The sequence below is a fragment of the Girardinichthys multiradiatus genome, chromosome 2 (genome assembly GCF_021462225.1).
Source record: "Girardinichthys multiradiatus isolate DD_20200921_A chromosome 2, DD_fGirMul_XY1, whole genome shotgun sequence".
Classification (NCBI taxonomy): Eukaryota; Metazoa; Chordata; class Actinopteri; order Cyprinodontiformes; family Goodeidae; genus Girardinichthys; species Girardinichthys multiradiatus.
In genome coordinates this window covers 38,175,750-38,187,608 of record NC_061795.1, presented here as the reverse complement: position 1 = coordinate 38,187,608, position 11,859 = coordinate 38,175,750, and the positions used below count along the sequence as shown (strand labels likewise).

The 11,859-nt window shown below is 40.4% G+C and overlaps 1 protein-coding gene across 2 annotated transcripts; it reads left to right on the top strand.

The window, feature by feature from the left end:
- The first annotated feature begins 120 nt into the window (after positions 1 to 120).
- On the top strand, positions 121 to 11,859 carry LOC124882249 (ras-related protein Rab-19). Of its 2 annotated transcripts, XM_047388520.1 has the most exons (5): positions 121 to 300; positions 1,998 to 2,096; positions 2,618 to 2,806; positions 3,229 to 3,412; positions 11,311 to 11,859. In XM_047388520.1, the coding sequence occupies exons 2-5, from the start codon at positions 2,046 to 2,048 to the stop codon at positions 11,583 to 11,585; spliced, it is 699 nt and encodes a 232-aa protein (XP_047244476.1). In that variant the 5' UTR covers positions 121 to 300; positions 1,998 to 2,045; the 3' UTR covers positions 11,586 to 11,859. The 2 variants fall into 2 exon arrangements, with proteins under 2 accessions (XP_047244476.1, XP_047244467.1); XM_047388511.1 differs by having other exon boundaries at positions 121 to 2,096.

Below are 11,859 nucleotides of genomic sequence, written 5' to 3'. Positions count from 1 at the left end.
TTTGTATCTCTAAGTGGCTAACAAAACCACATTTTCCTTTGCTTTTCATGGTGCGTTGACCGCACCACAGAAAAGATGGTATCTGCTTGTCACAGCCAAAGATAGACCCAGGTTTGCCTCAAGTGGCCCTCACACTCACACATTGTTCTGGGTCCAGCTGTGCCTTGTTCTTCTGTGGGCTGAGATGACGACAGAAACGAGTGTGGGGGTGGACAGTGAGGGAGAGAGAGCAATTGATTCAGAGCAGAATGCTCATTCTGGGTTGGCATCTCACTGTGATGCCAATGTGTGAAGCCTGAGGTAAAAAGGATTTCAATTATTCTGAATTGATCATGGTTAAATGCTGTTGTATGTTTTGGCTGTTGTGTTTCGCTCTCACTGCGTAACCCTCTGTTGTCAGCTGATGTGGAATGTGTTGTTTGACAGCAGTTAGGCAGGGGATCCTTCATGTTGGGCATTTCTGAAAACTAAAGAGAAGTTCCGGGCTTTAGCAGGCAGCTTCTTTTATAAACGCCACCTTGCAGGATTAGTTTTTAGTATTTGCACATATTAATTTACACAGTGAGCTTTAAAATAAAAATATCTCACATATAAACTGTAATGTACTTTAGGTACTTTCCTAAAATTATGCTTTTTAAACTTTTCACTTAATTTGTTTTGGGGGGGTATGTGATGGAACAACATAAAGTGTATAAATGTGAACTGGTAGAAAAATTACAGTTTTTTTTAAACAAATGAAAGTCTTAAAAAGTGTGGCATGCTGTTTTACTAACCTTCCCACCTTTTGCTGAAAGTACAGCTGCGAGTCTTGTGATGTTTGTCCCCGTCAGCTTTGCACATCTAGACACTGAAATGTTTGACAATTGTTTACAAAATTGCTGAGACTTAGTCAGTATGTATGTTTACATATGGATTTATGTTTACCCAGTATCAAGTCTTTTGGAGCCTCTAAGATGTTTTCTGTGCCCCATTTTATTTTTGCTCCATTCATCATTCCCCACAGCATGCTTCTGCCGCCACCATGTAGACCAAAAGATTTATTCTTTGTTCACATCAGAGCACATTTTTCCACATGTTTGCTGTATCATCTACATGACTTCTGGCAAACTGCAAACATCACCTCTTAAGGTTTCTTTCAGCCATTGCTTTCTGATTGCCACCTTTCCATAAAGGACAAATTTGTAATAGTTTTCATGTCCTCGGGTTCTCCCACCTGAGCTTTGAATCTCGGCAATTCCTCCGGAGTTACTATAGACCTCATGGCTGCATCTTTGATTATGCAGCTGTGCCATACTCTTTTCATTTACGGATGGTGGATTGAATAGTGATCCATGAGATGTTCGGGTTATTGTTCATTAATGTTCTCTAACAAACCTCCAAGAGCTTTACAAAGCAACTGTATGCTGAGAATGAATTACACACAGGAGAACTTTATTTACTGCTTAGATGACATCCAAAGAGGACTCTTATCCTTTTTGTGTTCTTCTGATGGCAATGTTGGAGGGTTGAAAAGAGAAAACAGTGTCTAGAGCAGGGCTCTGCAACCTTTACAATCATTCATTTTTAAAGAAACATTTTATTTACTATTTTTAGGTTTTAAAGTACAACATGAAAAAGCAAAAAGAGGATGGATATGTGTTCTTTGATGGGATGTTGATATTTGTGGAACATTATGTAAAAAAAAAGTACATAGTTTCCTACCTAATGACAAAAAAAGCACATCTACAAAATTATTGCTGGTACTTCTAGTATCATTCTGTTGTGGAAATCGAATGCAATTATTCAATGAAAAAAACAGAAAAACTGCTAAGGCCTGCATTTGTTATTATATATTTAAAAACATTAGTTGGCTCTTTATTGTTTTTAGCCAAAGTTAAGAGCCATTTGTGAAGGTCCAGAGAGCCACTTGCCGCAGGTTGCAGACCTCTGGTCTAGAGGAAAAAACACTTTTGAGTAATGGGTCTCAGATCACTGAGCTTTGTATCTGCCTCTTCCAGGTACCACAACCTCTTTGTAGTCTTTGAACAGAAAACCAATATCCCAAGATGCAGTGGTGCAAGTGGGCTGGGAGCTGGAGGTCACATTTGCCAAGACAGGTAGGAGGTGTGTCTTAAAGGTTCCCGTAGTGAAAGAAACTAGAGGAGAAGGACGACTAATGACGGTCTAAAGGGCAAAAGTACAGACTTCAGGAGAGTAGCTGATAGTGTAGTGTTGACGAAATCAACATGAAGAAACAGATTTTGTATTTTAATCTTTACTTGTTTACAAGAAAGGAATATGAGTACTAGTGTCTTTGTTTTTTGACATGTGTCATCTTTACACTTTAGATTGAGTTAGAATGACAGAAAAAACAAGCTGTTGGACTGGATTTGACTTTCTTTATACACACAACCTTTTGTATTTTCTAACCTGAATGGGACATTTTTTCCCAGGACTGCATTGCTTGATATGTTACGGGTCTCGTGAATCTTATATTTCCTTGCAGGGATGTTACTGAACTCTATGTAAATACAGTCTCCTGTATTGACACAACTTAGAGGAAACCAGTTCTGTTGCAAAGAGGCACAAAGGTCTTGGGATATTGTATTTCAGCCTTCGTGTTTTTGTCACCATGCAGTCTGCTGAGCCAGAGGTTGAGGACTCTTTTGACTTCCTTTTTAAAATCATCCTGGTTGGAGACTCAGATGTCGGGAAGACGTGCATGGTGCAGAGATTCAAGTCTGGCATATTCATCGAGAAGCAGCAGAACACCATCGGAGTCGACTTCACTGTTCGCACCCTGAACATTGATGGAAAAAAGGTGAAGGTAGGTACTTTGTAGCTTTTATTAAAATACATGTGTTACAGAATACCATCAGGTGTAAGAGAAAAGTATATTGACTTATTCCCATACGCAGATGTCCTTATTAAGTGCCATGTTAAATGTAAATTAACATTTAGTAAACACACACTGTTCTCAAAATCACCATCTACCATCATAAAATAAAATAGTCTCTTTGTTTGCATCAAAAATATTGCTTGTATCATTTCTTGGTTTTACCATTGTGTTGCCTTTCTGGGTGTGTTGGTTTGTTAAATCCAAGTATTTTTAAAACAGGAACAATTAATAAAACAGACAGCCTTCTCAGTTCACAGCTCAGTCTGTTTCAGTTAAATTCTCAGTATTTTGCTGATACTGAACCCACGCTGTTCCACTGGTTAACCGATATTTTCGGCGTGTTCCTTCAGATGCAGATTTGGGACACTGCTGGACAGGAGCGTTTCCGCACCATAACACAGAGCTACTACCGCAGTGCACATGGAGCCATGGTGGCCTACGACATCAGCCGCCGCAGCACATTCGAATCTGTTCCCCACTGGATCAGGGAGGTGGAGCAGTACGGAGCAGCCAGCGTGGTAGTGATACTTGTTGGTATGTAAGTCTTTTCAGAGTGGAGTTGCAGTACCTTGCAAAATTACTTGTATCCCTTTTCATATTTACTCACATTACAACCATAAATCTCAATGAATGTTATCAGTCTTCTTATAGATACATGGTTTTCAAAGCTTTGTTTCAGTAATAAAGATCTAGGAACTTTTGCTTGCATTTGTTTTTACCTCCCAGAGTCAACACTTTCAACCACCTTTCAATGCAGTTACAGCTGCCAGTCTTTTGCTGCGCTCATAAAAAGACTTTGTCCCCCATTCTTCTAAGAAAAAATCTCACGCTAGGTCGCTCTGTGAACAGATTTAGGTTTGGATTTTGACTGGGGCATTCTATCACATAATTATTCTTTGATCTAAATCAATCTATTGTAGCTATGGCTGTATGTTTAGGGCTATTGTCCAACAAGATGGTGAACTTCCATCCTAAATTAAATCTTTTGGAGCCTGTAATGCACATGACACTGCCAGCACCATGTTTCACAGTGGGGACTGTGTCCAGGGTGATGTGCAGTGTTAGGCTTACATCTCATAGCGTCTCGTAGCTTAACGTTTTAAATGTAGGTTACAATGCTAAGTTTTGGTCTCGTCGGACCAGGTTACCTTCTTCCACGTTTGTTGTGTAGCCTTCCATAACTTTAAACAGGACATTTTATGTTTTTTCCCCCAACAATGCCAATAATTTAATTTCAATCATTGGATAAAGACCAAAGTCCATGACTAATAATAGTTGTTAGCAGATTCTTCCACCTGAGCTGTGGATGTTTGCAGCTCCTCCAGAGTTACTATAAGCCTCATGGCTGCTTCTTTGAATAATGCTCTCATGACAGTTTAAGTAAATGGCCAGACCTTGTTAGGTTTGTCGTTAAGGCATACTGTTTACGTGTTTGGACAATGAACTAAACAGCGTTCTGTGAAATGTTCAAATGTTGGGATATTACTTTGTATCCTAACCCTGTTTTAGACATCTCCACACCTTTGCTTCCACGTCTCTGCCTGCTCAGATGCTTTTCTCCTAAGCTCCTTGCTTGCTTGCATTCTTTTACTCCTAACTTTTTATCTCTTAGCCAAAATTACGGAAATATTGGATTAAAACAACTTCTTACCAGCGACTCCCAAGGATTATTATTATTATTATTATTATTTTTTAAAGGACTTTGATGTTTTTATAATCGAACTCGAAAGAAGGACAAGTTGACGCCAGCTAATCGGCACAAAATGCCTCCCTTCACCACAGAGGACTTTGACAAACCTTTACAGCAATTGGCTGTTTTGGAGATGAAAATCCATCGACTAGAAGGGAATGTGGAGGTGAATATGGGGTACAACGATGATTCAACTCTGCCTGTGATCCCAAACAGTGACAGCCAGTTCAACGCCTCAGCCGGCAATCAGAACACTGAGAATAAACCTACCAGCAGACCCCCCTGGCATGTTTTAGGGGCATGCCCAAAAAATCAAGGTGGATGACTCACTAGAAGATCTCAGCAATTAAATAAATTAGACTGGCCAGAATTAGAGAGAAATGCCCCCGTTTCGCCTGGGAAAAGGAGACTCTGACAGCGAGCTGCTGTCACAACAACTGATAGGAGTGAGACAGCTGGAAATAATGGAGTTCTCCTCCAAAACAGATTTGCTCCACTACAGAATGAAAACCAGGAAAATGATCCATCTTCTGAGATCAATAAAAGGTTTGAGAACAACCTTCATTGTAAACAGTCTTCTCCTAAAGTGCCAGAGAAAAGTACCCCACCGGACCAAGAACCCTAATAGTGGGCAACAAAGCAGTGGATGGGATTAAAAATTTCTGCAACAAGAAAAACACAGAAGTTATGATTGGTACCAGTAACGTGGTGTCTGATATCTCAGAGAATATTCTTGCAATCACAGAAAAGCGCCCGACTCTAGAAAACCTTATTACACTGTGAAGCCATGGATGACGTAGCTAAGAAAAAATCAGAAGGATTGAAGGAGGATTTCACTCGTCTTCTGAACATTGTTGGAGGTCTCAATATCAAGGTGTTTCTCAGCGGACCCTTTGCACCAATTTTCTGTGGAGATGAGATTTTTTCTAGACTTCTGATGATTAATAAGTGGTTGAAAAAAACATGTGCTACTACACCTGTGAACTTCATCAACAACTTTAATATTTTTTGGGAAAAAAGACAACTCTTCAAGCAAGATGGTTTCTGTTTGAACAAGCCAGGAGTCAGACGTCTCACATCTAATCTCTTCTATTCAGTAAATAATCCGCCAGCAGCTTCGACCTTCAGCAGAGAACATGGAGTATCAACAACAATGATAACGCTGCCTCCAACAGCTCCAGGAGAAACAACCGGCCAGTTGACTGAGAAAGAGAGGTCATCACAAAAGGTCTCCCCATCGTAATCCACAGGAGAAGTGGATCCCCCCATTATACCCCCCTCCCCCAAAACCCAGAACGACACCCCCAGTAAACCCCCCTCACCCCAGACCCCGACCGAGACCGCACAGAACTCTCCCATGTCCCCACTGAGCCCGCTTTTTGCTTTACTGGATACTGATAACATGAAAGGAGCTCTTAAGATTGGTACCCAAATGGTTCTGACATCTTCTCCATTCAACACCCCCCGTGGCCGAGGCCCTGATACTAAACCAACATCTTCCAAATGCTGCAGAGCCGCACCACCTTCTTTTCTATCTCTTCCTAATCAGGACCTTCAAATCACTTCTCTGTGATACAGTCTGGGCCCCAGTGGTAACTCTATCAGAAATGAGCATGTCCTGGAAAAACGTAGGCCCCTAAGGAGACAGTTGTTAAATCTCTGTGCTTATACGTGCCAGAAAGAACAAAGCCAAAAGGATAAGAGACAGTAATAAACAATCAAAGCAAAGCCATAAACTGTCAGATACAACCAGACACAGAGTTAATATCAGCAACTAAGTCATATAAACTGGCTTTATTGAACATTAGATCTCTGTCAGTAAAATCATTTTTAATCATTGACTTCATTACTGACCACGATCTTGATGTTATGTTTTTAACAGAAACATGGTTACATGAATTTAATGAAGCTCCCATTCTGATAGAGGCGACGCCTCCGAACTACATTTTTCTTTATGAGAGCAGACAGCAAAGAAAAGGTGGAGGGGGGGGGCCACTTTGTTTAAAGATTTATTAGAGTGTAAAAAAGTATTTCTGGGCAAATTTGACTCTTTTGAATATTTGGCTCTCCAGGTAAAGAGCCCGGTCCGAACAATGTTCTTGAATATTTACAGGCCTCCTAAGTCCAAAACAAACTTTATCAGTGATTTTAATTAGCTTTTATCTGTGATATGTGTTGATTATGACAGTTTAATTATTGTGGGAACTTCAACATTCACATGGACAATCCTGAAGACAGAAGTACAATAGATCTATGTGACACTCTTAGAAATGTTGGTTTGACTTAACATGTTAAACAGCAAACGCACAAACAGGGACATATTTTGGACTTGATCATCACTAAGGGTCTAAACATTTCCAAGCTGTCTGTAACTGATGTTGCTCTATCTGACCACTTTTTTGCTATTTTTGAAAGCATCATCTGCTATGACTCAGTTTGCCAAAGAGACATGATAAGAAAACGCATCTTTAAGGATGGTGCTGCTGAAATCTTTAACCAGATTTACTCTTCAACCTCCACTTTGCCCTGTAGCACTGTAGATGAGTTGGTAGAAAACTTTCATTCTAAAATCTCGGACATCATTGATTCAATTGCTCCAATTAAAGTGAAAGTCGTTTCTGGGAAGAAAATGTCTCCATGGAGAAGTGCTCCACCAGTCAGAAGTGAAAAAAAGGAGTGTCGAAAAGTTGAACGCAGGTGGCGAAAGACTGGACTCCAGGTTCACTATATTATCTATAAAGAGAGACTATACAGATATAACCTACAACTGAAAAATGCAAGGGAATCTTTCTTTTCTGAGATCATCAACAAAAACATTAACAATGCTTGTGCATTATTTGCCACGGTCGACAGATTAACAAACCCTCCTGTAACTGTAGCATCTGAACTCCACTCTATCAGGGCCTGCAATGAATTTGCTAACTTCTTCACTGAAAAAACCCAAAAGATCAGAGGAGCAGTCAGCACATCCACATCAACTCCAGTACCAATGTTGTCTCCAACTAGAACTGATTTTGAGAAAATTTCCCAATTTCACCAAATAAACTACAAAATCTTAGAAGAAATCGTACAGCAACTAAGCTCTTCTTCCTGCTGTCTCGATGTTTTACCCACAGATTTCCTTAAGAAAGCTTTGCCTGTAATAACATCTGATTTAACACAAATAATAAACACGTTCCTTTTGTCAGGTGTTTTCCCCCAGGCCCTGAAAACAGCAATTATCAAACCTCTATTGAAAAAGACCAACTTGGACAAGCTGCTACTGCAGAACTACAAGCCTATATCAAACCTCCCCTTCATTAGTAAGATTATTGAAAAAGCTGTGTTTCAGCAGTTAAACAACTTCCTAACAACGACCAACCGCTTCGATGTCTTCCAGTCAGGCATCCTGCTCACCACAGTACAGAGACTGCTCTTGTCAAGGTGTTCAATGACATCCGTATAAATGCAGACTGTGGAAGAACCACAGTGCTGGTATTATTGGACCTTAGTGCAGCATTCGACACTGTTGATCACTCCATTTTAATAGAGCGCCTGGAAAACTGGGTCGGCCTTTCTGGTACAGCACTCAACTGGTTTAAATCCTACTTGAAGGAAAGGGACTTTTTTCTGTCAGTAGGTAACTTTACATCAGAGCACAAAAATCACATGTGGCGTTCCCCAAGGGTCCATCTTAAGGCCCCTCCTATTCAATATCTACATTCTACCCCTAACTCAGATTTTAATAAACAACAACGTAAGTTATAACTATGCAGACGACACACAGCTATATGTTACGATGTCACCAGGTGACTATGAACCCATTCAAGCGCTGGGTAAATGCTTAGAAGAAATCAATGCATGGATGGGCCTAAATTTTCTTCAGCTGAATCAAAACAAAACTGAAGTAATAATCTTTGGACCAAAGGAAGAGCGTTTAAAAGTTAGCACACAGCTTCAGTTATTACAGCTAGAAACCACCAATCAGGCTCGAAACCTGGGTGTAGTGATGGACTCAGACCTGAACCTTCAGAGGCACATAAAGTAAGTAACAAGGTCAGCCTTCTATCACCTAAAGAACATCTCCAGGATTAAAGGACTAATGTCTCAGCAGGACCTTGAAAAACTAATTCATGCGTTCATCTTTAGTAGAATTGATTACTGCAACGGTGTCTTCACAGGTCTGCCTAAAAAGTCGATCAGACAGCTGCAGTTGATCCAGAACGCTGCTGCCTGCGTCCTCACTAGAACTAAGAAAGTGGATAACATCACCCTGGTTCTAAAGTCCTAACACTGGCTCCCTGTAGCTCAGAGAATAGACTTTAAAATACTTCTGTTAGTCTATAAATCACTGAATGGCTTAGCACCAAAATACATTTCAGACTTGTTGTCAGTGTATCAACCAGCCAGACCTCTCAGGTCATCTCGCTCAAATCTACTCTGCATACCCAGAACCAGAACCAAACATGGAGAAGCAGCTTTTAGTTCTTATGCTCCACTAATCTGGAATAAACACCCAGAAAACTGTAAAAGCCTAAGTTGCTTTAAATCAAGATAAAAAACTTACTTGTTTAGAGTGGCCTTTGACTGTGCCATCTAGGCATGATTAGTTGCGTTTTCAGTCCAATTTTCCTTTCATTTTCTTGTCCATCATTCTATTCTCTTTATTTTATTTCACTTTTTTAAATTACCTCTGTTGTTTGATTTTATCATTTGATTTGTTTTTCTGTGTCTGTATCTGTGTTTATTTGCTTTGTGATTGTATTGTAATTGTATGTACAGCGCTTTGAGTGTCTCGTTGCTGAAAAGCGCTATATAAATAAACTTACCTTACCTTACCTTTATCCTTGACATGTTTGCCATGTCCCTTAGTCGTCATGATACTGTTTGCTCACTAATGTTTTCTAACAAACCTTTGTGTTTATAAATTACACACCAATGAAGGGACTTCTGAAATATAAGCCCCTTGTTCAGAGACAACCTGTAATAAAGAGGAAGGTGGTCTATTAGCCTGGCCCAGAAGAAGGTTCCAGTGTTGTGGAAGACCTCCTGTCTTGTTCAGGTACCAAAGAAAATTCACTCATCAGTCCTCAATGACTATAGACCTGTTGCCCTGACATCCCACATCATGAAGGTCCTAGAGAGACTCCTGTTGGCCCACCTGAGTAAGCAAACAATAAACTATCAGGACCCCCTTCAGTTTGCTTATTGCTATGGAGTTGGAGTTGAAGATGCCATCATACACCTGCTTCAACAAACCCACTGTCATCTGGACAAAGCCAGCAGCACTGTGAGGATCATATTCTTTGATTTCTCCAGTGCATTTAGTACAATCCAACCTGATGTGCTTTATCAGAAACTCCAGAAGACTCAGGTGGAGGCCTCAACAATCTCCTGGATCAAATACTACCTGACAAATAGACCACAGTTTGTGAGACTGAAGGGTTGTGAGTCTAACCAGGTAGTCAGCAGCACAGGAGCACCACAGGGGACTGTACTCTCCCCATTCCTTTTCACTCTGAACACCTCAGACTTCCAGTACAAGACAGACTCCTGTCATCTGCAGAAATACTCGGATGATTCTGCAGTCGTGGGGTGGATCAGAGATGGACAAGAAGCTGAGTACAGGAAGGTGGTGGACCGTTTTGTGGCATGGTATGGAAACAATCATCTAATTTTGAACGTGACTAAAACAAAGAATTTGATTGTAGATTTTAAGAGAAACAGGAATAAGTCAAAAACTATTTCTATCATGGGAGAAGAAGTGGAGGTGGTGGAGGAGTATAAATACCTCGGTGTTCACCTGGACAACAGACTAGAGTGGAGATGCAACTGTGAAGCCATCTACAAGAAGGGACAGAGCAGACTGTACTTCTTGAGGAAGCTTAGGTCCTTTGGTGTTTGCAGCAAGATGCTGCATATCTTCTATAAGTCTGTTGTGGAGAGTGTGATCTCTTCTGCCATCATCTGCTGGTGTAGCAGCATCAGAGGCAGGGGCTTAAAAAAGCTCAACAAGCTGATAAAGAAGGCTGGTTCTGTTCTGGGGACTCCTCTGGAACCTCTGGAGATCATTGTGGAAAAACGGATTATTCATAAAATGAAGAACATTATGGAGAACCCTGAGCATCCTCTTCATGAGACTGTCCTACAACAACAGTGTCTTCAGTCAGAGGCTTCTTCAGATCTGCTGTAAGACAGACCTCTACATGAGATCCTTCCTGCCCACAGCCATCAGCATCTACAACGGCTCTTTGAAGAAACCTACATAATGAACTACAACATTTAATTTCCCTTTGGGATTAATAAAGTATTTTTGAATTGAATTTTTAATTGAATTGAAGTAACTAGTTTTTCCTGATTTTTTTAGGATTATCAGAATAAAAGGGGCTGAATATATGCACACCACACTTTTCAGATTGTTTTAAAATTTGCTTGACTATTCTTTATTTTCGACTAAAAAAAGTTATGCAAAACTCTGTTGTTCTCTTACATATAACTGAAATAAAATACTTTGAGGTTTGGGGTTGTAATGTGACAAAATTTGAAAAGGAGGGCAGGAATACTTTTGAAAAAGCACTGTAAATACACTGCTAAAAATAATATTTAATTATCAAGTCTCAAGCTACAAAACTGAACATTATCTTGCTTAATTTAATTACATTAAGTATTGACTTGATGCTTCTTGTACTATTAAAAAGATGTTTTACTGTTGAAGGGAAAGATGAAGATAAAAATTCAAATCCTGACGTCTTTTGCTCTGCAGGTAATAAGTCGGACCTCCATGCTCAGAGACAGGTGCTGTTCGAGGACGCGTGCACTCTGGCCGAAAAGAGCGGCCTGCTGGCTGCTCTGGAGATGTCAGCTAAGGAGGCCCAGAACATAGACACCGCCTTTATCCTCATGGCTCGGGAGCTGCTGGCACGCAACGGCATGGCCATCGCAGAGCAGAACTCTCATTGCTCTCCCCAGTTCATGCTGAGTGACTGCTCTCACCCAATTCAAGTCACTGTTTCTGACAATAAAAAGTGCGGGTGCTGAACAAACAGAGTCCGATTTGGCATTTAATACAAGTTTAAGGAGAGCCTAATGGATTGGTTTCTTTAAAGACTGTGTTTGAATGTTGGGTTTTAGTTATGTGGGACGAAGGTTTTGTACATTTTCTTGTTATAGTATTCATAAATCTCATTGATACCTGTAACACAGGTTTGTAATATTCCTCTGGGGGTTTAACTGCTGCTAAATGTGATAACCACACCTTTACTGGAGGACTCTGTACCACCATCTCACCACAGTAAACACAATTTTCACTCCA

What these genes read in the sequence shown, in the direction of transcription:
- LOC124882249 (XM_047388520.1), top strand. Translation starts at nt 2,046, where the DNA reads ATGCAGTGGTGCAAGTGGGCTGGGAGCTGGAGGTCACATTTGCCAAGA. An exon ending in GGTCACATTTGCCAAGACAG is followed by an intron (nt 2,097 to 2,617) that starts GTAGGAGGTGTG and finishes GTCACCATGCAG; the next exon opens with TCTGCTGAGCCAGAGGTTGA. An exon ending in TTGATGGAAAAAAGGTGAAG is followed by an intron (nt 2,807 to 3,228) that starts GTAGGTACTTTG and finishes GTGTTCCTTCAG; the next exon opens with ATGCAGATTTGGGACACTGC.